Source organism: Dendronephthya gigantea, unplaced genomic scaffold (genome assembly GCF_004324835.1).
Source record: "Dendronephthya gigantea isolate DGI-Jeju-01 unplaced genomic scaffold, DenGig_1.0 000019F, whole genome shotgun sequence".
Classification (NCBI taxonomy): Eukaryota; Metazoa; Cnidaria; class Anthozoa; order Malacalcyonacea; family Nephtheidae; genus Dendronephthya; species Dendronephthya gigantea.
In genome coordinates this window covers 516998-542477 of record NW_021163029.1, presented here as the reverse complement: position 1 = coordinate 542477, position 25480 = coordinate 516998, and the positions used below count along the sequence as shown (strand labels likewise).

General features: G+C 36.6%; 2 protein-coding genes and 1 long non-coding RNA gene across 3 annotated transcripts in view; 2 read left to right on the top strand and 1 right to left on the bottom strand.

Moving 5' to 3' along the window:
* Nucleotides 1-587: 587 nt before the first annotated feature.
* On the bottom strand, nucleotides 588-4172 carry LOC114521187 (nucleolar transcription factor 1-A-like). Its single transcript, XM_028541606.1, has 2 exons — nucleotides 3373-4172; nucleotides 588-1831 (listed from the first exon to the last, which is right to left on the bottom strand). Exons 1-2 carry the CDS (start codon nucleotides 4057-4059, stop codon nucleotides 1007-1009), a joined length of 1512 nt encoding a protein of 503 aa, XP_028397407.1. The 5' UTR covers nucleotides 4060-4172; the 3' UTR covers nucleotides 588-1006.
* A 1320-nt stretch (nucleotides 4173-5492) lies between these two features.
* On the top strand, nucleotides 5493-9746 carry LOC114521077. Its single transcript, XR_003686754.1, has 4 exons — nucleotides 5493-5709; nucleotides 7749-8026; nucleotides 8296-8455; nucleotides 9662-9746. It is a non-coding gene; the product is annotated as an uncharacterized LOC114521077 (long non-coding RNA).
* A 109-nt stretch (nucleotides 9747-9855) lies between these two features.
* Nucleotides 9856-25480, top strand: part of LOC114521076 (phospholipase D1-like) — a 35619-nt gene continuing 19994 nt past the window's right edge. Inside the window, exons 1-19 of the mRNA XM_028541480.1 lie at nucleotides 9856-9969; nucleotides 10265-10366; nucleotides 17596-17634; nucleotides 18237-18341; nucleotides 18428-18466; nucleotides 18704-18814; nucleotides 18996-19079; nucleotides 19550-19631; nucleotides 19731-19844; nucleotides 20038-20140; nucleotides 20230-20321; nucleotides 20822-21035; nucleotides 21459-21577; nucleotides 21776-21886; nucleotides 22060-22167; nucleotides 22277-22362; nucleotides 23052-23107; nucleotides 23464-23574; nucleotides 24330-24397. Of these exons, the coding sequence (XP_028397281.1) occupies nucleotides 17606-17634; nucleotides 18237-18341; nucleotides 18428-18466; nucleotides 18704-18814; nucleotides 18996-19079; nucleotides 19550-19631; nucleotides 19731-19844; nucleotides 20038-20140; nucleotides 20230-20321; nucleotides 20822-21035; nucleotides 21459-21577; nucleotides 21776-21886; nucleotides 22060-22167; nucleotides 22277-22362; nucleotides 23052-23107; nucleotides 23464-23574; nucleotides 24330-24397 (1632 nt within the window). The 5' untranslated portion in view covers nucleotides 9856-9969; nucleotides 10265-10366; nucleotides 17596-17605. The remainder of the gene's footprint in view (nucleotides 9970-10264; nucleotides 10367-17595; nucleotides 17635-18236; nucleotides 18342-18427; nucleotides 18467-18703; nucleotides 18815-18995; nucleotides 19080-19549; nucleotides 19632-19730; nucleotides 19845-20037; nucleotides 20141-20229; nucleotides 20322-20821; nucleotides 21036-21458; nucleotides 21578-21775; nucleotides 21887-22059; nucleotides 22168-22276; nucleotides 22363-23051; nucleotides 23108-23463; nucleotides 23575-24329; nucleotides 24398-25480) is intronic.

Sequence of the window (25480 nt, the reverse complement as noted above, 5' to 3'; positions counted from 1 at the left end):
TTTACAACAATTTCCAGCCAAACTTGGCATTTTTACTAACTTTAGTATGCTTTTTCAGAAAATGTCCTTTTTAAAGCCGAGGTAAGAAATTCGCCTAAGGCGCAAATTGTCCATTAGCCACACCCAGCTCTGGCCTTGGGATTCCTAACATTATGTTTATATTCAATACATCTGTGGGCTGCTTACGAAAAATAATTACGTTACCTTCTAGGGCCAGGAAGGTTTGCGCCTCAATGAAAAGCCTCGCGCTATGGCCGAGCGAATTTAAGTCTCAACCAACCTATCACAATGAAAGTTTAGCACGAACAATGTAATTTGGCTTCTCACTCCTTCGTGCTGTGCAGGGCTTTTACTGATCTCTGAACGCGAGAGGATAGGTGAAAATTATCATGTTCCGTTAAACTAGAGAACAGTGGATTTTTTTTTAATCATTTTTTTGTCTAGGGATATTCTTACAGAGCCGAAATTTCAAGGTAACGAGGAAATTAGCAGGAATCCATCAAGGCGAACAAAACTAAAGGAGTTATTTAGAAGTTGCACCATGACTATAATTATATATACTAGCACAAGCTTAAATAAGACCAATGTGTCGTTTTTAGTTGAGAATAATAGAGTATACATGTTTACATGTGAATATACGTGTATGTATTATACGTATATTAATGTCTATGTTAACATTACAACACAACTTCCCATCAGGCATCACTAGAAAATGATTAAAAAACAAAACAAGCTACGTAGTAGGTTAAGAATAGTTGGAAAGTCCGAATAGACGCTACAGAACCATTAAAGAGAATTTTTAACTTTCTTTTGATTCCAATGTCATATTGATACTTTGAAGCACAGTCTCAGTTGAACTAACACGTCACTTGCGCCGATTCCTAAGAAAAAATGAAATCATGATACAAAAAAAATCTCAATCTGCATATTTGCCCTATTTTGCTAGCACAAGCTGTAAAAAATATGAATTTTTTAGATTTAAAAGTACCGCACTTATCACGGGTTCTTAACTACTGTCCGATTCACTACTGTCCGATTCACTACTGTCCGAATCACTACTGTCCGAACCACTACTGGAGTCATTCTTGCTGACTTTGTTAACAGGGGCCTTCACAGCTGGCTCTGAATTATCACTTTTTCTCTTCAGCCTGGAGTTATCAAGTGATGAGGAACTTTGTTGGTGCAGATCATCTGACGTGGATTCTTCCTTTGTTTTTGTTTCAGAAGCATCTTTTTTATCCTCATTAATTTTCCCAGCTTTTCCCTGTTGGCGAAATCCACCCGCTATGCTCCTTACTTTCGAATCGTATTTCTCTTGCTCAAACGCCGCGGTGCGAACCCAACCATTTTTATTCGACTTAGGCAGGTTTTCCCATTCTAACAAAAAATCACTCTCGGTCTCATCTCCCTCAAAGCTGTCGTCCTGTAAACGCTCCGTCTTCCATAGGTCATACGCAGACATTGGTTTCTTAAGTGCAGAGATTCTTTTCTCATTGAACTTCCTCATTTCTTCATCATATTCTATCCGAGCTACTTCCGCCTTTTCAATATAAATCTTTCTCTTGTCTTCAGAAAGATCCTTCCACCTTTGGCAAAGTCTTTTATGAACATCCATAAATTTCAAATCAGGATATTTTTCAACAAGACCTGATCGCTTTGCTTTGCAGAAAATTGAAAAAGCACTCGGTCGCTGTTTTCCAAGTTTTCTGATTTTGGGTGGCGTATTCTGCTTCTCCGCGTGCAAGGTAAGAGCGTCTTCAATGATCTCGGAAACACTTCGGGTCTTCCGTACCCTCTTCGTCAGCTCTTTGTACTTCTCTTGAATTTCAGTCTAGGATATAAAGAAACACAACAATTGAAGCTTGCAAACGTTTAACCCATTACAATACAATACCTACTACTTTGCCCAAATGATTAGTGATTTCTGGAGTATTATTTTAATCTAATCTAGCCAAGATTAAAACTGCAAATATTCTGGTAATCAGTGACCCTAACCAAATTCACATTATGCTTTTCTAGCTTGGAGGTTTAGAACTTTATTGCACTCAGTATCAACCAGGGGGAATTGTAGTTAAAACAGTGATATTACTCTAAGATATTTTTCAATGCTTATATAAGTTTCTATTTAACAATTAGTCGCCAAAGGCGAGGTGATCACAAGCCCATATTCGCCTTCGACTTAGTGGATCTAATAGGCTTGTAATCACTGAGACTGAGAAGACCAATTGTTTTTGTATAAATAGTCCATATTCATAAAGCACAGAATAACCATATATTATATATATTCTTGGGCTGACTAAAACAAATTTTCAGTTGTCTAAGGTAAAGACAAGAGTTAGTTAGCAGTAGAGTGGAAAATATATTTATGACTGAAAGTGTAAGTTAAGTATACTGATGTAATATCTTTGGAGGATGAATCAAAACAGACAAACTCATTTTAGGCAGGTACATTTGAATTTTAGCCTGAAAAACACATCATGTTTCTTGTGATAGATTTGATACTCCAGGCTGGAAAATTCTAGAATTCCTCAGATCAATTGAAGACCCCAAAATGACAATGGTATCATATGATTTAATAACAATTTTCTGGCTAAGGGCCAGTGGTCCTGATGCCATATTGGAAGTAATCACTCTAGGATAACCCTTCATACATATGAGGCCAGAGTAAGACATATCTTTTTTAATTTTTTAGTGTAATAAAGAAACAAGGACTAGAAGGAAAGTTTGGTTTGTTTATTATTTTTATCAGTCTTATAATTCTTTACTCTTTACATAAGAAATATTAAAGGTATAGGTAATCATTTGATGGCAGGTACAATTTGGGAATTTAATAATAAAAAAAATGTTTTTTACTGCAATGGGTCTATACCTTAATAAGAATAAAGATAATGAAAACCATTTTCTTTTGGAACCACGACCACCAAATAAATCAAAGAGTTATATAGAGGGAGTGATATACCTGAATGGCGATTATTTTCCATTGATGAATAATTTGTAAGTTGTAACAACTAACAAACACAAGTTAACATGTTACCAATTATATTTTTAGTTAATTTGAATCTTTCTACAAAACCCCTGTGATATAAGATTACAGATGCAATTCTCAAATGTGGCACTAACCCCCTTATACTACAGTCACTTCATTGGTACAGCTAAAATTGGTACCTGGTATTATTAAAAAAAGGCCAGGCACAGATGGAATGGGCATGGGTATCCATTTTAGCCATGCTGATAAATCAAGTGTAGTGTAAACAGGGCTACAGAAAGATTTTGTAACTAAATTAATTTGGGCTAGTAGAAAAAACGCATGGTGCATCCTTAAAATGAAGCACGCGGTATTAATAGTTGGTTGACAATAATTCTATTAAATACCTCTGTGAAATTATCCACCTTTTCTACATTAGACCAGTTGACGCGTTGTGAGTGTCGCACTCTTCCAGTTAATTTCGAGGCGTACATCTTTACATTTTCCAGCAGCTTATGTTCCTGATCGTCGGTCCATTCTTGTTTCAATAGTGGTTGTATAGGCGACGGAGTTGGCGCCATTTTTTCCGGGCTTCGTTTGGATTCTTCTTTGACATCAGGACTCGGTTTTAGCGTGGATTGTTTCTGTTTTCGTTTGGTATCGGCACTATCAGATTGTGAAGACTCCTGTCCCGTCTTTGAGGATTTCTTGTGCTTTTTTCGAACAGGTTGTTCTGTCGTAGCTTGATCCTCACTACGAGAACCATTTGCATCGCCACATTCTAATACAGTAGATTGTTGCTCGTGAGTTTGTTTTGGAGTGGATTGTTTCTCGTTTCGAAGATTCCTATTCGCACTATCAGACTGTGTGGATTCCTCTTTGAGGATTAGAGGATTCCTCGTCCTTGAGGTTTTTTTGTGCTTTTTCCGAGCAACAGGCGACTGTTCTGTCGTAGTTTCTGCTTCCTTTTGGGAACCATCAGCATCGCCAAAGATCACAGATTCCTGCTCATCTGCAGCGATCGTTTTGTTTTTTTTCTTTTTCTTCTGATTGCTTTTCCGCCTCTCCGACTCTTGTGTAATAGTATCATCCATGTTTTAACCGCGTGCTATCGAAGACCTACAACAACCAAAATTACCAAATAGAACAATGCACCACACTGAATTTTCCTTATCGCTATACCTCACGAATCCTTAAATTTCCCTTATTTTTGTATGTTCATTGTACTATTGAAACACAGTGAGCTCCACATATATCTGGAGTAAGAACTTAAGACTTCCGCGAGGCCAAAAAGTGAAGCCAAAGATGGCGGATATTGAGGCGCTATAGTACGTCAGTTTCAGTCCTCTTATGTGCGCGGTTTAACTTTATTTTTTCCTATTTTTGAGTAAAAAATGAGGGGAATTTCAATGAAAGGTAAAATATTAATGCTTTGTATTGAGATACTTTTATATTTCAATTAAATTAACAAAGAAATAAGCGATATCTTACAAGGAAAGCTAAGGAGTGGCGGATTGTTGATGTTTTCGGCTTTTCGCAAATCACAACATTTACTCACAGAATATGCTTCCCAAAAAACATAAATAAAACTTTTCTCAGTTTAATTCATCTATATATAAGGCTTTCATTCATGTAAAAAATTAATAGGAAAGAAAATTATGCTGAAAAACGTACGAGTTTGAAATATGACTAATATATGATTATGAAATTTATAAACAAGACTCAAAATGCAAGTATAAAAAAACTTTAAAAAAGCACTATGCTAGGAAAGCTGGCCAAAAAATAAAGGACAACTAGTTTTAAAGCGTTTCGAAACCAAAAAGGAAACAAGAAACTCAAAACATAAGGTGAAAATATATGAAAATAACTCAAAATTAAACAAATCTGAAATGCGTAGTTGAATTTACGGCGAAAAATGCATATTTACTCACTCGTACAGTCGGAAAATGCGGCACCTACATCGGGTAGATGCAGAGAAATAGATTCTCAGTAAAATGAATCAATTTTTTCCATTCTTGTACTCTCAAAATGATGAAAAACACGAAAATCTGAGGGTTTCGGGAACCGTCACTCCCGGTCAAAAACAATGAGAAATATTTGGCCGCGCGAGTTAGGGGACTGAAACTGACGTACTATAGCGCTTCAATTTCCGCCATCTTTGGCTTCACTTTTTGCACCCAAAGTTCTTACTCCAGATATATGTGGAGCTCACTGTTGAAACATTTCAATTCCTAATTCCAAGGAAAAATGCTTTGATACAACTCACAACCGTTACATTTCTCGTTGTTTTATATACAATTTCTCATATAAATGAGAGCACTGTGATGAGAGAAAACAAATAAAATGGACTATCATTCTGATCACGAGTCTTTTGGTGGAAAAGTGTTTTGAACTTAACATATATCGATCATTTTTGACGCCAATCAAAGGACGCCATTGGAATGCGATAATTTCCTCCCGCGCAATTACATCGCGTGGATTGTGCGTGGACCCCACGTTCTAAAAATAGAACACACAAGGGCTTCCTACAAAAATAAATACAGGTAAATCATAAATGAAATTGATATTTAAAATACCGAAGTGGCACCCACGAATATAAGGTTTGGTGCTAATAATTTGATGAGAGCATTTGCATGGCAAGGAGTGAATGAAAATAAAAGCCTGGATTCTTGTTGTTTATTGCAAATATGCTATTAATTTTATATTGAATACTCTTGACTCTTTGGAGACTTTTACTAAAATATGTAAGTATCTTCGAGAAAGCTAAAATTATTTTTGTATTTCTGTCAGTTCAATTCAATTCTGTCATTAAAGGTCCAATACAAATTTGAATGCTCTCGAGTTTAGAAATAAATAATTCACGACTTTGTAGACAACTAGACATATAGCCTATAGTATATATATAATTTATACAAAGTGCTTGAATGCCATCGAATTCTTTAAAAGAGTTCTCAGTATTCCTAATAAAAATGTTGTGACTGGATCATTAGGTTCCTTTGTGATTGTGTAGATTATACAACAAATGCTTTTGGTTTTTATGACAGATATAGTTGCCCCATGGCCAATATGGTTTTAATTGTGATGAGTTCAAATTAGGGAATGTTGAGCTATCATTATATCAAGAACATTAAGATTCTACAAAATTATGAGCTAGGTCAGTTACACATTTTGCTGCAAAACCAGAGCTAGATTGACCATATAAGGCTAAAGGGGCATCTGCTAGCTGTCAAACCTCAAGCTTTAGGGACCCAGTGCACTGATGACTCAATAACCTTTGCATATGTAATTTAATAGCAATTGTTCACATCATGGAGTAGTAAATATTAATTCTTTGAATAGCTGCTCATCACATGGAATTCATCACCTGCAAGGGGGTGAATTAAATGGCTCCATCCTGAAAAAAATGCCATTGGCCTTGCATGTGCAGTCAAAGGTTAATTAATCTGGCCCCAGGTTAACCACACCTCACTGTCATTAGGGATCAAGGTTCCATGTGTAAACTTTTTTCCATTGCTATTTTTATTCCACTTAATATTAAACAAAAACCATGAAAACAGCTTCTATAAGTACAGCTACAAAAATCCACTTTTTTCCAGGCACTGAGGTAAGTGGAACAGTCATCTTAAGTGAGTTTGGAATTCTAATACTTAAGCATAGGTTAGATCTTGCCAGAGGCATAAGGTTGCATTTCTCAGTTCAATCATAGGTATATATTTCAGAAAATTTCAATTTCATTCTATAACCATAGCCACAAAAGTGTGGTAATCATTTGAGGCTGTGTTTGGTGTCATATCCCAGTTGGGGTAATTAGGGTTCCAGTAACTAACTGTTCGTATGGGTTCAACATTGCTGCACCAGGAGGCAGTCCTTCGAAAGATGGATTAAGTTACCGGTATCTTTAAGTTATTTTTCAAACCTGGCCAGCTCAAGGGATCATAATGTTACTGACCCCATGCGCCATTGGAGTCGAATGCTGACTGCATCTGTCACTTGAATAAAATTACTCCCCAGAATATTTGTTTTATTCATTCCTCAAAATATTTATTTATTTCGTATTTTCTAAAAGAACCGGTTTTGTATCAGTGTACCCGTATTCTAGAATCTAGAGCGATTGACTCCAAACTGGCATCGGACTTCTTCTTGCAGTATCGATCCTTATTACGGTTAAAAATCACTATCCAATGGATATTTTATTCATCCACCTTTCCGACAACCCCTGCCCCATATGAACGAACATCAACACGTGAATGTATCAGCAGTGTTGCATCCTATTTTACGCGTGACAATACAACTGCCTGACAGTGACGTTTGCATCGTAAAAAGTTCTTGACCCGTGAAACTTCTTCTTGTCGGCGAATCTTTCGGACCACACGACCAGTTTTTTTCAGTCTATTTCGATGTTGACCCGATTTTTTATGACTGCAGCATGCAACAGCTTAGCCTTAGGGCTGATAAAGAAGTGTAAAAAGATATTAGTTATCGTATGCGGTATGTCTATCTATATATCTTTACTATCTCTTACTTTTATTTGTTTTAGCCGTATAATATATAACTAGAGTTTCATCTTTCTTGCTGAAAATTTTGAAATCGTTTTTTTTTTAACAACACCAGTAATAATGAGTGCTTTTTAAGAGACGTACGTTCCACCCCCACCCAATCATCACGTTATATGTTGTGCATAGGCTGGCAATGATTAAACTAGAAGAGCTTGCTAGTTGGATGTTGTGCATTTTATATGGTTGTTAAATTTTAATTGTTTATAACTTTTTCAAAATATTTTTAGGATTGATGTATATTTCCATGGGCACAATAAACTCTAGTCGACTTGACCTGTGGCAATTTAGGATTTTAGGCGTGTTCATCTGGCTGTAAAGATGGCAGATGAAGATCCATTAACTGTAAGCCTGTCAGGCAGCGTAAACTTTCTTGACGAAGAAGCTTCAACCAAGAAAGTTCAATTTGAACCGATCAACACAACCAATACGTCTTCAGAAACAGCTGATCATGATGGGTTGTTTCGAACACAGGATCTAATTTCGTCTCCATCTATATCAATTTTACGTGAGTCTTGAGTATGTTTGTTGTGTTACAGCAATCTAGGTAGAGCTACTGTCATGTGCTATTCAATTGGTCTTTTAGTTTGTTTTTCAACCACTTCTGAATATGTTTATCTAAATTAATTACCATAGCTCGCAGCTTATTAAAAGAGCTTTTCTTGGAAAAATTGGTTTGAGGCTATCATTCGGCTACAAGTTAGACCCCCCTTACACCCATTTAAAAAAAGGTCCATAGACATGGTCATTTCATGGAAGATTTTTTCATTTCTTTAGACGAAGAAAATCACAGCGAAAGAAGCAATTCCATTCCTTATCTTACAATTTATCATGTCCGTGATAGTAAACAAACATTTGTACCGAATACAAACATGGTTGCTCATGTTGTGGAAGTCGAAAGATCTTCCGTCTTTAATCACCCGTTTAATCCAAACCTGTGAGTATATTTTAATATTTTCATTTTATAGGTACATTATTGCATGATTGTATGGGTTTAGTTTTGGGTATATTTATTTGATTTGGTAGAGCTACGTAAGACAAAATCTGCTGTAGGGTAAAAAGGCTGTAGACTGTACTGTACGAGGTTACGTATTACAACTACAAGGTACTAGGCAGCATTTGCTGTGGAAAACGTATTTTATCGATTAATATTCATTAATGCCGACAAATATCCGTGGTTTGTTTTGAATGTCAGCGAATTAAGGCCTTCAACTTGCTGCACGTGTATTATAGCACGTGAGATTATTATGATTATATTATGCCATTATGACATTATTAGATAATATTTATGACAACAATATAGTTGTTTATAAGGTCTAAATAAGCTAGAACCTCGCCAAAACACACTGCCCAGACGGGAGCCAACGAGACACGAACTATTTTGGTTGAACCCAAACTCGATTTACCTGTTTTATTATTTAGAGGTACGGTACCATATCGAGGTATTCTAGCTCTTCGTATCTGAGGAAGAATCATCTCATTATTGACGGCTAAGCTTTAAAAGTTGCCTCGCGTTGCCGGATGACGAATTGCGCTCGGTGTGTGCATGTAACATGGAAACAATTATTCATGATGTCCAGTCGTAATGTGAACAAACGCTTTTATAACTGTTGTATTTTTGAAATACGACGAACTGTTTGTGCAATGTCAAACATTGATTCGCTATGATTTTAAATGAGTATAGCCTTGAGTCTGTGTCCAGAAAAATGCAAGATTTAGGCAATTTTCAAATGCTGGGCCCACATTGTTCTTACCATGCAGAACTGAACTGATGCGCAAACCCGACAGGATATTACATTTAATGGAAAATTGTATCGGTGGTCTTCAACCAATTTTTTCCTTATTTACATTTTAATGTATATCTTTATCTATATTCTCCGTCCAAACCGAATTTTAAATATTGGCATTTTTTAATAGATGTTTTTAAAGAAGATTTCGGACAAAACCTGGTTTCTTTCTCGACCATATTAAGCAACAAACTGGTTTTCAGTAGCTTCGGTAAAATGCATGAAACCTTGAAAATATGCTTCGTAATAACCTCGAAAATATGCTTAATATAGTTCGGAGAAGAAAACAGTTATGTGGCGGTCATCTTTATAGAAAGCATGTTATGATTTACCCTATTTTTTTTTATTTTTTCAAGTTACGTAATAGAACTTCATCATGGTGAATTTTCATGGCGAATCAAGAAGCGCTATCATCACTTTCAAAAGTTAGACGCAGACCTTTTTTCCACCGCGCCAAAAAAGCTGGGGTGCTTCATTCGGACGATCCCGGACGACTTTCATTCGCGCCAGCCATTCTGCTACACAACAGAGAAGAAAGAAGGGCTGTGGAGACATACATTCAGGATATATTAGACAAGAAAGGTTATCATAAAAGTCGAAGACTTCAAGAATTCTTTGAGATCAGTCGAGTGTCGTTTATCAGAGATCTTGGAGTAAAACGCAGGTGAGTTCAATAGGCAGCTAAGCGATGGCGTTTTTCATTTAATCGTAATGGTCATGAACATGTTAAGATAGTTGATGTGTTAGAATATTTTAATGTGTTTGCCGTCAACAATGACAATTTAAACGCAGAGAATAAAGACAAATTTCCATTTGGATTATTTCACATAGTTGAAAATGACTTCACGGCAATTAAGACCAAATGAAAACCACCCATCGATTTGGTTTTACAAGACGCACTTCGCAATGACTCAAGTTGTGAATGTAGGAATTTAATTGATTTTGTTTTCTTGGTGTAGGGAAGGTGTACTGCTCAAGCGTTCTGGAGGTCATGTGTCTCCCCATTTGGCCAGGTGTTGTTGCTGTTTCCCACAATGTTGTTGTTACGTCTGGAGAAAAAGGTAAGATTACTTAAGTATAACCTTAGATAAGCCTTAGTCTGGAACTCAAAATTCAATACGCCACTATGGTAGAATGGAATACCCTATCATGGTAGAATGGAATACTCTACCATGGTAAAATACAATACTCTACCATGGTAAAATGGAATACCATACCATGGCAAAATAGAATACCCTACCATGGTAAAATACAATACCCTACCATGATAAAATAGAATACCCTACCATGATAAAATAGAATACCCTACCCTACCATGGTAAAGTAGAATACCCTACCATGGTAAAATACAATACCCTACCATGGTAAAATACAATACCCTACCATGATAAAATAGAATACCCTACCAAGGTAAAATAGAATACCCTACCATGGTAAAGTAGAATACCCTACCATGGTAAAATAGAATACCCTACCATGGTAAAATAGAATATCCTACCATGGTAAAATAGAATACCCTACCATGGTAAAATACAATACCCTACCATGGTAAAATAGAATACCCTACCATGGTAAAATACAATGCCCTACCATGGTAAAATACAATGCCCTACCATGGTAAAATAGAATACCTTACCTTGGTAAAATAGAATACCCTACCATGGCAAAATGGAATACCCTACCATGGTAAAATAGTATACCCTACCATGGTAAAGTAGAACACCCTACCATGGTAAAATACAATACCCTACCATGGTAAAATAGAATACCTTACCTTGGTAAAATGGAATACCCTACCATGGCAAAATAGAATATTCTTCCATCGTACAATGGAACACGCTACCAGGGTGGAATAGAATACGCTATCATTGTGGAATGGAATACGCTATCGTGGTAGAATGGAATACGCTATCATGATAGAATGGAATACGCTATCATGGTGGAAGGGAATACGCTATCATGATAGAATGGAATACGTTATCATTGTGGAATGGAATACGCTATCATGGTAGAATGGAATACGCTATCATGGTGGAAGGGAATACGTTATCATGGTAGAATGGAATACGCTATCATTGTGGAATGGAATACGCTATCATGGTAGAATGGAATACGCTATCATTGTGGAATGGAATACGCTATCATGGTAGAATGGAATACGCTATCATTGTGGAATGGAATACGCTATCATGGTAGAATGGAATACGCTATCATGGTGGAAGGGAATACGCTATCGTGGTGGAAGGGAATACGCTATCATGATAGAATGGAATACGTTATCATTGTGGAATGGAATACGCTATCATGATAGAATAGAATACGCTATCATTGTGGAATGGAATACGCTATCATGATAGAATGGAATACGCTATCATGATAGAATGGAATACGTTATCATTGTGGAATGGAATACGCTATCATGATAGAATGGAATACGCTATCATGATAGAATGGAATACGCTATCATGATAGAATGGAATACGCTATCATGGTGGAATGGAATACGCTATCATGATAGAATGGAATACGCTATCATTGTGGAATGGAATACGCTATCATGATAGAATGGAATACGCTATCATGGTGGAAGGGAATACGCTATCATGATAGAATGGAATACGCTATCATTGTGGAATGGAATATGCTATCGTGGTAGAATGGAATACGCTATCATGATAGAATGGAATACGCTATCATGGTGGAATGGAATACGCTATCGTGGTAGAATGGAATACGCTATCATGATAGAATGGAATACGCTATCATGATAGAATGGAATACCCTATCATGGTGGAATGGAATACGTTATCATGGTAGAATGGAATACCCTATCGTGGTGGAATGGAATACGCTATCAGGCCTATCATGGTAGAATGGAATACGTTAGCACGATTTAATTATGATAAAACTATTAACGTCAGGAATAGGAAGTGTTCTCTTTCCTCGACCATTCTGATCAGTATGGAGTTAATTCACGCAAAGGTAAAAACATGAGTACTTTTCAATCCGACAACAGTTCATGTTTTATTTCAATTATGCATAAATGTGTGAGTTCTACTTACCTTGCGCATAAGCGCCTTGGAGGCGTCCTTATAGTTAAGTAGCCTAGTTAATACGATTAAATAAGTCCTATATTGCTACTAAATTGTTTTATGTGCTCATTTTGCCACTCGGGTTTTTTTCAAACACAGAATTATATGAATCACTTCCGAACACCAGGCATTAGATATACAGGAGACAAGGCCATATTCAACGTCAGACATCTCATGCGTTATGTAAAAATATACTGTCTATTTGTATTGTATCAAATTCTCAGTGTCTTCTTTGGCTTTAGGCACGTAAGCTGATTATCTATTGTTTCCAAATGCATTTAGTAGATAAGAAGTCCACATTTGTCATTCGTCTTAAAATGATAAAGGGTCTGTTTACATCATGAGCCTGGTTACCCGAGAATTTAACAAAACGTGAGATAATTTTTGAGGTATTGAAATAAGTCTTTATGAAACAATACAAGAATATCTAACTAGTGTATCATGCTGATAACTGGTGTAAAGGCCTCCACAGACTAGGGATTTAGTTGACGACAACTATTTGTGATCGACAACTAAAAGTTATCGACAACTAAATAAGTCTAGACAACTAAAAAACTAGATAAAGGATTCCACACACTGGCGCTCAAATACTGATTTAGCAACCGAAATAGTGCGGAGATTAAATGTAGTCGACAACTAAAACAAAAGTTTTCACACACTAGAAAAACCCCAAAAAATGAGGCCGTCGATAACTATTAGTTGTCGACAACTACGCAGTTTCCCTTTTTAAAACACATTTAGCAGCTGTTTTCTGTACTTATCCTTTCCGGTTCTTTAAAAGTGGGGACTTAATTGCTTAAATCGTTCAACTGACTTTTGATGATCTAGCCGAGGTCCATTCGGGGCTAAAATACTTCTTTCTGTATAACTCAGTTCACATTTCATTAACACATATATAGCTTTTCCATATATATGTAACTATATATTGACTTCTGGAGTTCTGGACGTTCGCCACAAAACTGCCTTCGACATCGGATTTCCAGTTTTTGTTTTCGCGAGATGTGGGCGGAGAAACATAAACACCTTTTCCAATAATTAGGAAAGCATGTTGTGAGCGGATTATTGAAATAAACTTGGCGAGAAAACGGAGCGTGTGGGCAAACCTATATGTACCTCGCTTTGACATTAAAGACTCTTTCCTCATTTATTTACGGTGTTCTATCGCTAAAGTGTTTTAATAGCATCATCTTTATTATATACTTCCCAGATATAGCCGTTAGATATGAAAATTTGCGATATGAATACAATATTATACCATTGTATATTCTCAACAGCTAAACACAACATGGCACTGTGTATCAATTAATTATTCTTTCCGGATTTTGTTCTTTGAAATTTAGTTTCTGAGGAAGAGTCTAGCGGACACTGACGTAAGCAGAATAAATACAAACAATCTGAAGCAAAATACGATCCAGCAAGATGAAATATACACAGCGGTATAATCAAACACGATATCACGGATATCACCCTCTCGGATATCACTCCTTTTGTGTGGTTCACACGAGGTGTGTCATTTAACACCATTCCGCCAACTATCACTTATATAATTTGACATCCCCTACAGATCACGTATAACAAATACCAATCACTGCCATGAGAGTTTGTTCTCGAAGATGTCGAAGTTTTTCGCTTGTTTATTTCTAGTTGTTACTGGATTATTGTCAACGCTTTCTCATGATACTTGTAGTTCTCATGCGGATTGTCGTATGAAAAAGGTTTGTTGTCGAACTCTATCGTTTCCCCATTCATTTTATTGTCTAAACAACTATAAGACACTAAAGACAGCTAACCTTACAAGATCGTGTATGGGCTATTATTGTACGAACAATAGGGACTGCAAAGGACTAAAGAATGAACAGCGGTTGTGTTGTCGGTCAAATAGATGTCATTTATGTCCACTTTGTACGGTGGACTCGGACTGTGGACAATCGCAGGTTTGTTGTATCAGAGGTCTTTCTGCTAGTTGGTACGAGCAGACTCAATGCTTGTCTTCGTGTGTTGGGCTAAGTTGCCAGTTCAATTCTGAATGTGGTAACGATTGTTGCCGTTCCGGAAAATGTGTTAGTTGTTTATATGCTGGTTGTAAATCTCACACAGAATGCAATTCTGGGAAATATTGTTGTAACAATTTGCATAGCGGCTACGGAACATGTAAATTGAACTGTATTGGGGAAAATTGTTACAATGATAAAGACTGCGCCAGTTTAGAGCGCTGTTCTGACAGTTTTTGTATCAAGAGGACGGAGTGTGAAAGCAATGACAATTGCAATGCCGGGTTACATTGTTGCAAGATTGACTTGTATAGAATTACCCAGTGTAGTCGAAGTTGCATCGGATATATGTGTATCCATGACAACGACTGTGATGAACCAGACGTATGCTGTCGTCATGGCAAGTGTGTGAAATGCGGGCATTTGTGTAAATCCAGCTTTGATTGCCTTAACGGTACATTTTGTTGCGAAGAAGAATCGTTTGGGGACAGTAGATGTGCCGTGGAAGAATGTGAAAAACAGTCCTGTACTGTTGCTGCTCATTGTTTGCGATCAGACACATGGTGTGAAGGTGGTCTATGTTCTAGCACCAAACCTTGCCACTCTTCCTCGGATTGTGTTACGTACGATGGCAAACAACATTATTGCTGTATTAACAACGAATCAGGTCTGAAGCGCTGTACTCGAAGCTGCAATCAAGGTCAAATACAATGTAGTTCTGATAGTCATTGCATTGGCCAAAATCAATGCTGTACTGAGGATGGTAGGTGCACCGAGTGTTCTTGGGAGTTCCCAAAGTGGTTGATTGCGTCGCTTGTTGGACTTACTTTACCCTTAGCTGTTTTGGGATTGGTGTTTTATTGTTCTCGTAAAAAGATGAACGCACAATCTGATCAAAATGCTGCGGAAAACACTCCGGATCCTTTCAATAGTAACCATGAAAGAGCCGTCCAGAACATCTATGTGAGTAATGTGACCCAAACAGAAGCGCGAGAGCAAGTTTATTTTCCTCTTCCCCGTGCCACCATGCAATAATGACTTTATCGAACTGGTGTCACAGGAAACACGAAATGAAACTGCGGTTAATGATAGAGATGGATTAATGTCAACAACTTCCACATATGAAACTAGGGTTAATGAAAGAGATGAATCAATGTCAACCACTCCCATATATGATAACCGCATAATAAACGCACTGCCTGGATCTTATCCGTTTCACAGTCTGACTCTTGCGGAAGAACAGAATAATGAGTAATGACCTAACTCTAACCTTTTGACGCAATTTAAAAATAACCCATATTTACCAAAACATTCCTAAAATTTAGCTTGATGTATATAAACAATTTAATAATTGTTCACTTTTTTACACCCTGTATGAAGTGTATATTTGGTAAACATTTTTAGTGTCTTATAGTTATGGTGATGACAATATACGTTATGTATATTTTGGTTTACGTAATTTCATATGTGCCTGTTGGTATTTGTTAAATGATTAAAATATTGTTCTCGGGTTTTACGATAAAGGATTTGATCAGATTAAGAGGTCATGGTGAAATATTTCCCTTAGGACTGTTCACTTATTTCTTCGGGAAACTATGATATAACCATGCACTTGCCGTCGTTAAAAAACATTGCCTGGCCATGATTATCGCGTAAACGCAACCACTCAGATTTAGAAATTTGTAAAATCGTTTTCGCAACACGACATGCGAAGCTTAATGGGGCGAGGCTAACAGGAATAATGAGTATAACTGACGTCATTGCTTCGAGTAGGGGTTAGTCGCCTCTAAATCATGACACAACTAATCGCACTGAGTTAGTTATTGTCTGTTATATTGTGTATTTTGGCTGTTATATTGTTATAATGTCTATATATTCGCTTCAGCATGCTGATTTTTAGAAAAATATGTACCATTGCCTAATTGATTCATTCTCGTGGAGTCGAGAAGAACGAAACAAAAGCAAACATTTGAGGCTGTCCCCACAAGTCAATTACTGATTTGAATGCTAAGTGCATAAAACCTATCAATAAATCAAAAACTAAAAAGATTAAATTGAGGAGATTAAAATTTTTCAAAGATTTATTTGGAGCCCTCCCAAAGCGTGGTATTCATATCTACAGGGTTTATCTTTAGAAATCAAACTATTGTTACAATTTAAATGCCTGATCAAGCCCACTGGTGCACAAACATGGTCAATCGAATAAATCTAATGCATGGCGCATCCAAGGGCTTAGCGTAGTGACGGGGCATTTAAATTATAACAATAGTTTAATTTCTAAATGTCTTTTTTTTTTTATACACCCTGTATGTGCTTTTATGTCCTCCCTAACACAAAGAAATTTCAAAGTCTCAATATACTGTATATGTATCAAGACCTAGAGAACAGAGAGCGAGAGGTGTAATTTTTTCATATATTACCAATTCTTATTATTTATTGGTCGTGACTATACTTACAGTACACGTGTGAATAGTTAGGTGCGGACGTGACAGATTATTAATACTCCTCCTTTATTAATACTCCTCCTTTTTTAAGTTTGTAGTTTACTCCCATGCAAACTGCCTGTGTTGGCTTTGTGTTACCTGATGCATGGGATGAGCTCGCATTCAACGTTCTATACCTCATATATAAACGGATCTCTGCGATGTACCTGGGGCCTAGGATGCGCGCAGTTTCTCATCCCAATTGGCCCAATTCGATTTAAAATGAATCAAAATTTTCAAAATTTACTTTTTCCTGTATGCATGGGCATGTTTAAACTTCCAAAAGACTCTCATGAGTCTCGTTTATAGAAATTTTGCTTACATATATGCAGGCCGGCAAACAAACAAAAACAGACGAATTATAAAACGGACGAAAGTATAACTCCGCACTGAAACTGGCAAATCTAAAAAAAATTGATTTATAGTTTTCAATATTTTAATATTTGAAGACCAACTACATAAATATTTTTATCCCATATCATGTTATTTGTTTTCCAGTATTTCTGGCAAGTCAAGTCGTATATATCACGAGCTCGGTCGTATAAGCATGGGCTATTAACCATGCATATACGACGAAATCAGCGAAATCAACATTGTATAAAAAAATAAACTCGACCGACTATTGATTTATTTTCAGTCAATGTTTTATCAGTATCTGATATATCTGTTTTTTGTGAGTGATTGTTGATAAATTTGTAATAAATAATTTGTTTTTACATTTCAGGTGGTTCGTGATGAAGGATTCATTTATTGCTTACTTAGAGTAAGTACTTCATACTAATATAACTATCCTGACGACCGTATTGAAAACAGCGCTTTCCTGCTTTATTCATGTTGATAGTTTTAATAATTAGATTTCATTCATTCCTCTGACAACATTTTTTCCTCAATGGCATAATTATACTAGTAATGTCTCGCCCTAAATTACAGGGAATCACCCACAAAATATTCTAATTTCTACTATGTCGTCTTCCTGCAACACACTTCACCAAGGTCAGGGCTATCTCAGATATGCTAGAGCACTTCGTTACCAGGCCTCCGCCAAACGCTCGCGCTTTTTTAAAGTGACTAAGAAAATAAACCAGACCCTCAAATAATCAAAAAACCAAACCTAAAGGTATTGTCAGCGGTTCAATTTCGGAGTTTGCAAATATATAGTATGGATTTTGAAAAAAAATCCTGAGGCACCCCAAACAAACGCCTTAGTGGTTCGTATTTTAGGAAGAACTTGCATCAACTGAGTAACAAATGGGGTGTGAGTGTGTAATACCTCTAACACCCCGAACAAATGCCTAAGGGTCCAGAATTTATGACTTTATTAACTTACGTTTCTGAATACTGAATTCCTGAGCTTATTTATTCTAGTCCAGGAAATCAAGAGGTCCGAGGCGTGTTGCTTTTAGATGAAAAATTTTCAGTTGAAATTCCCCCGCATTTATCTCGTGGTTTGCTAATTAGGAATCGTGAGAGGTAAATAACCGCTGTTGTAATTTTATTCTGTTTCTTTCGTTCGCAACAAAAAGTTATCATAAACTAAACTTCCTTTATTTCTTTAGGGAGTTAACTGTATTTTGTTGGACTCATCGAAAACAAAGGTGTTAAGTTGGTATTGTTTATTTTTTTAAATGTGATATAAACGCATTGACAAACGAATCAAACGTGCAGCGGGCATGAATGAAAAAGAGGAGAAAGGTTTTTCCGCAAACTGGCTAGGTCGTGGAAACTCTAAAGGGGCGGGCGTCGCATCAAATTAATTTCGAAAATTTTTAACGTCCATTCCCCTCCGCCCTTCTTATAGCGATGTTTACAATATTGCGGGGCTTTATTTTTAGCGAATGGATGGCAGAGATGGTTCGTACTATGGCCGATACTGGTTCAATTTGGACCAAGAATAATGCTTTCGATTCTTATGCTCCACAAAGACAAAAGATTCCGGCTCAGTGGTATGACTATTTATACCTTGTTCCCAGGGCCCTAGTAGCTAGAAGCTTAATTTGGGGAGGGTGCATATTCACTAATTCGTCTTATTTTGCCTAACCCAAGAAACATACCGGGAACACTGTTTTGCAGAACGCTGTTGTAGAGTTGTCTTATCGTAAATTTTAATCGTTTTGGGGATGTTAGGTTTGTTGATGGTGAAGAATATTTTTACTCAGTCTCACAAGCTCTTGAAGAAGCTAAAGAAGAAATATTCATCACAGACTGGTGGTAGATTGAATTTTTATTTTTTGAGGTGTAAAGTTGAGTGTTATGCCCCTCATGCCTTATCACACCTGTGATATGTTATAGGAATTTGCATGCTTCATTTAAGACAGATATTCGTAAGTTCTTAGGGAAAGGGCCAAGAATGTTCTCTTTGCGGGGGGGGGGGATGGGGTGTTTGGGGAGGGAGCTGTATATGTAATAATCCCGCTCTTTCTTTTTCATAAAAAATGTTTAGAATCATGCTCTCATGCATGGCATCTCGAGGATCGTGTAAATTTATCTCCTGAATGTGAAACAGGCGGTTACCAAGAGACAGAAGTTTATTTATAGGTTCATGTCTGCTTTTGGGCTAGTATTTTAACAGAGAATTACTTTTTGGATCTCCTGTAATTGTTTGTACATCAGAGCCAAATTATTCCTATCTGCAATAACTAATTAAGTTTTCGAATTAATCTTTCATATATTTCTTTAAGGTTTAGTCCAGAACTGCACATGGTTCGTCCGTCGACAGAAAATGATCATTGGAGACTGGATAGGATATTACAACGCAAAGCGGTAGGTTTTGATTATATTTAGTCTGACGTTTACTGTATACGTTCACTTTGCTTTATTCTGACCTATACTGTACAAAATAATAATCTCTTTTTCCTCCAGGAAGCTGGGGTTATGATATATGTTCTAATATATAAAGAAATGGAGATGGCTTTAACAATAAAAAGTATCTACAGTAAAACTGCTCTTTTGAAGCTTCATCCCACTAATATAAAGGTATTGAAAACAAGTATATATTTCACAAAACCGATAGCCACATATTCAAACGTAAGGAGTGCAACAACGCAGCGTGGCCCTGTGACAAGGATCCAATGCACGTATAAAAGAAACTTGCGCTGTTTCCATGTTAAATAATATTATTGTGGTTGTTATATATAAAGGTGTATATTTTATCCTTTATTCTTTATAGGTATTACGACACCCTGACCACACCCCCGGAAAAACTGGAATATTTTATTGGGCTCACCACGAAAAAATAGTTTGCATTGATCAAAAAGTTGCTTTTCTTGGAGGTATAGATGCTATATACGTGAATTTTCATCTGACAAGATTGAGAAACGCAAATACATGAGCTAGCTTTGCGTCTGTCCTAATATTTTAGGGTTGGATTTGTGTTATGGTCGTTGGGACAACTGTAGGCATTTTCTTACAGACTGTGATTCAGAATTTGTGCCCAGCACATATTCAAAAACGGTATGTTTTAACCCGTGCATGGTTTTATTTCACCCACAAATGTAAAATTACTTGAATTGACCTATAATCCAGCTTTTCTATTTCAAAGAGCCCTTTTTTAAAATATCGAAAAAGCTATTGTGAAAAGGCCACTATACTATACTCCCATGCAACTGAAGTATGTAGGCCTATGAGTTCTAGTTTTCTATCAACCACCTAGTGGGTGACACTGAGTGTGTTACGTACCTAGCGCGAATTCTGCTAGTTTTTTCGGGTAATGTAAGCTTGTATCCAAACAGCTTTTTCCTTCTTCGAGGCGGCATGCTTTGGACTGCAAACAAATACCCTCAACTACGTTTCGCTGTTAGATAGTTAACTACAAATTCTTCGACTGTTATTGGTTGAAATTTGCGCTAACTATACGTGAATTAACTTTAGCTACATTTAATGCATGCAATGGAACCCAAGATGTGGTTATAACTACTCATTACCCTTCTAGACTAAAATTCTTTATATTGTAGGAAAAGGTAATAGCAAATATCGGAAACATTTTCATGACTGCCACAGCGAATGCAATACCAAACTTTAGCGAAATAACAGAGGAAAGGACAAAGACGAAGGAAGCTAAAATTTCTCGGTCAAGGAAATTGCTGGGACGAGCACGGCTGTGGAGGGGGAAGGATTATTCCAATCCGATTATAAAAGATTTTGTCGATTTACATAAACCTGAGCAAGGTAGCTATAAGATTATTCTTCCACTGCGTGTGAGCATAGACAATCCGGAAGACAGTCTTCTAGATTGTCTATGGTGTGAGGATCGAAGATTTTAGCATTTTCGATCACGTGAGATTATCACGTCATTATTCTGCTAATTTGATCATTTTCATATAACATAAACCGTCATCGTACACATCATGCAGAGCATTGTAACATATTACTCGTTCACATCTTTTCTGCAGTTCTGGGGACCCAGCTTTTACGTATATGCCTATATGAATACTTATATAATTTGATCCCTATTTTGGCACAAACACGAAAAGGGCAATGACTGGTTTGCTCAACGTGCTGTGGATTACTTAGGGATTACCAATACACTGTCAGTTTACAATGTTTTTCTCTGCCTCTTGTTTATCTCTGATTTGAACCTTTGATTCGTAGATATCATTGATAGAAGTAGTACAAACAGAATGCCTTGGCATGATGTTGCTGTCTGTATCTGGGGCCAAGTAGCAAGAGATGTTGCCAGACATTTTATTCAAAGGTGGAACTTTACCAAGGTATTGACAATAACACATTTATTCACGTAGCGTGTTAAACATGTGCATGTATATAGCACCTAGCTTATGCATTGTTATTCTTCAACATCAATTTTTATGTTTCAATTTCTGAGATACAGTTAGATTTTTTACTTCTCTGTTCTTTCCATCAAAGCTAGGTATACAATTTTAAATATGTGTTGTGTTTTAATTCTATAGTTAGAGAAAAAGAAAGCAGATTCATTCTTCCCTCTACTCCTCCCAAAAACCTATACCGGTCTTGTTGACACCGCTCCAGATGGACTTAAAACTAGCAATATCAATTGTCAGGTTTGTACGTGATTTGTATACCAGATTTATCATTTGTCATTCTAAACTCCTTTTGTCGTGTAAAAAATAGTTACATTTTTGGTGAACGCAAGGCAAATAACTATAACGTTCCACAGATCTTAAAACTCGTGCTATTTATTAATCGCCACTAATCATTAGGTTTTTTGCTGTAGGTACTTCGTTCTGTGGGAGAATGGTCAGCGGGCTGTCCAAGCGAGTCGTCAATATACAATGCTTACATTCATTTGATAAAAACATCCAAACATTACATTTACATCGAGGTAAAGTAAGCCTTTAGTACTGTAAGCCTTTAGTTGTAATAAGTGCATGTTGTAATCATTTAGTCTGAAACGCGTTCCACCCATGCAGTTATTTCCTGTATTTCTTTAGAATCAATTTTTTATCACGTCACTTCCTCCTGATGTTAAGAATATCGTCGGAGACGCATTGGTGGAGCGAATTACACGTGCACACAAGTAAACATCTTGTAATCTCTTCAACCACATTGTGCTTCAACACATGCATGAAAAATAATATTTTATTTTGACCAATAAATGTGGAAATATGCCATCACGAGAACGAGGCCCAGATGCGACGACCGGGAGCCTCGTTCTCGTGTTTTTTTCACGCATGTGTTGAAGAAGGGTGTTTTGCATCTTTGCAAGCACATAGCTTGTTAGAGTAAAACTTGAAATCCATCTCATTTAAGGTGGATCTAAATTTAAAACAATAACATTGTGACATATAATTAACGAAAAGATCTATAGGACATGTCATATTTGGCGCAGGTTTCGAGTAACATATTTTACTAATAATGAATGTTTCTAATAAAAAATGAAAATATTCGTACTATTGCAAGAATGAAAACATTCGGTATTTGCTTTAGATCACGCCAAAAAACACCCCAAAATAGATCTAATGTTATTGAATCAAGTATTGAATTTAAATTATATTATTCTTCATACGTAAAATCACAAAAGAACAAGTTCTCAACATGAAAAACTAGATAACATGATAAACCCGACGACCAGTTTTGAAAATAATGATTTTTATCAGTACTCAATTAATGGCACTGTTGTAGCTATTATAAAGCGAGTATCTACGGAACCTTAATCCGCATTACTGTCAAACGCAATGCTTGACCGTGTTGGATTTTCCTTTTCAGTAATGGCGAAAACTTCAAGGTTTTCATTGTTATGCCTCTCTTGCCGGCGTTTGAAGGTAAGGCTATAACAGACCCGATCTTGTTTTTCTTGCTCGTGAGCTATCATTTGAGTTAAATCGTATTCATGCTAATTTCTTTCGTCAAAATTGTTCCATATCCAAAGACATGATTATATTTATCATTTTGAACGGGTAGACGCGGCACTTTTGATGCTTCCTCTAAAAAAATATATATGAACAGCCATTTGCTTAATTTTTTTTCGATTAGGTTGTATAGAGTTTTAACCAGTATAGATGTGAAATATGCGTCGATATTTGCAATAACTTTGCTATAATAACTAGCCGCAATTGTCGTTTTTCCTGCGAGATAAGAAGATTCATTGTACTTTAAATATATTCGCTTTGTTTTCCAGGTGAAATTGGAGATGCTTCAGGAACATCTATTTGTGTTATCACTCATTGGAACTACATGTCCTTGTGCAGAGGCGAGACGTCACTTATAGAGAAACTTCGAAAGAATGCTGGTAAGATTAATTATATTCCCAAGAAATTCTTGTCATTTTTCACCCAGTTTTTTTAGGCAACGGGAAAACCCATTTTTTTAGATCGCGTAAATTAAAGTACAATACTAATCTAACAAAATACAAGCACTATAATATATTTAATTGACAAATAAATAGCGTGACACGTTATGACGTCATTGTGATTTGACGTTATGACGTCATTGTGTTTACAAATACGCGTACATGATCTATAGCATTGACAAATGCTATTGGCTAGCTTAAGACACGTACTAAAATGTGATTAGCTGACAAAAAAACAAGCGATAACCAAATTCTTTAAAATTTTCTGTGACGTCATTCCTTGCATATATCCTCCAATAGATCATGGCTCTCGACCAATGACATTGCTTGAATTCTTAACGTGCATTTTTAAGAGAACTTAAAGTTACTTAAAGTGCATTTTGCAGTATTGTCATTTTTTATCAGTTCTACTCTATAGCCATATAGAAGTTGCAAATGCAATTTAAACAAGATAACGAGGCTTTTTGCCAGCTTTTTATTGTTTAATTTAGCATTTACGCCACCAAAATGCGACGTATAAACTAACCCTTACCTTTAATGATGATTATGGCTTAAACGTAAACATGTCATTAGAGCGATGACTTTATCGTCGACAGCAAGCATGCAAATTGATATGGATGAACTGTGATTCTTTCTGTCACTGCTGTATACGACGTTTGCTCACCTTATTTTATAAATATTTTATTTTTCCGCAGTTGACAAACCTTTTGATTATTTGTCTATCTGCAGTCTACGAAAACATGAAGAATTTGGTGCAACTCCTGTAAGTACAAACTCAGTTTTTTAATCGCTGTTTAAGAATCGTGTACTTATTGATCAGGCCACCCAAGGACAGGGCCTTGTATACAACTTGGAGCATATCCTTGTTGTGTTTATTTCAGTTATAAAACAATCTTCGGCTCGTGTTTGGATCAGGCCATTCTAAAACGGAAACCATAAAGTTATTGTTTAAAGTAACTTTTCCAAAGTTATTGGAAAAAAGCAATCAATTAAGGAGAGGCAATAAGGGCCCCAGTTAAGGCTAGTTTCCACTCAGGAAAATTCTCCTTTGGATCGGACAGGACAGGAAAGTTTCCTTTGTATAAACGCTGCCTAAGAGCTCACCGGCAAAGGATATTTTCCTGTCCGTTCCGATCCAAAGGAGATTTTTCCTGAGTGTGAACTAGCGTTTACACGATAACGGATTAGTGTTGTTACCGGATTATCTACGTTGATTCGATATACATATGGTATCGGATTTGTCTTGCTTACACGATACCGGATCAGTTTTCGTACCGGATTATCTACGTTGATTCGATATACATATGACATCGGATTTGTCTTGATTACGCGATATCGGATTGATTCAAAATGCAAATAAAATAGCGGGCAATGAAAAGTGAGGACAAAGTCTTCACGGGCGGCTAGAAGTCTTCGAACGAATCAAAATCGTCCTAGGATCGTTTCTCGCGCGGGTGTCACGACCGTTTTGAAAACATTAGATTATACGTCATATAACTTGTAGCCCGAGTGAACGCCTGAGCAGGCGTTTTGTTATCGTTAAATAGTGTGAAATAAATAAATAATGTTAAAATGATGTCACTTCCCCCAATCATTCAATACCTTAGTGTGCATTAGAGGCAGCAATAAGTCTTGAAGTTTATCCTAATTCTAAAATTCTTCTATCCTAAAACACTTATTTAAATACTGTTAAAACATGATGCATGCAGTCGCAAAAATAAAGGATCGCCCAGTAGCTATAGGCTTTGATGTCCTTAATTTTATCATTATGAAATTTTAAAAGTCGATGAATTAACAAACTTCAACTGCCTGCATATGCATATTTATATTGCTCTATGATTTGCAT

Excerpts from the sequence above, each read along its gene's own strand:
- LOC114521187 (XM_028541606.1), bottom strand. The coding sequence starts at position 4,059 with ATGGATGATACTATTACACAAGAGTCGGAGAGGCGGAAAAGCAATCAG. Across the intron at positions 1,832-3,372 it reads AGGTGGATAATTTCACAGAG|ACTGAAATTCAAGAGAAGTA; the intron begins GTATTTAATAGA and ends TTTATATCCTAG.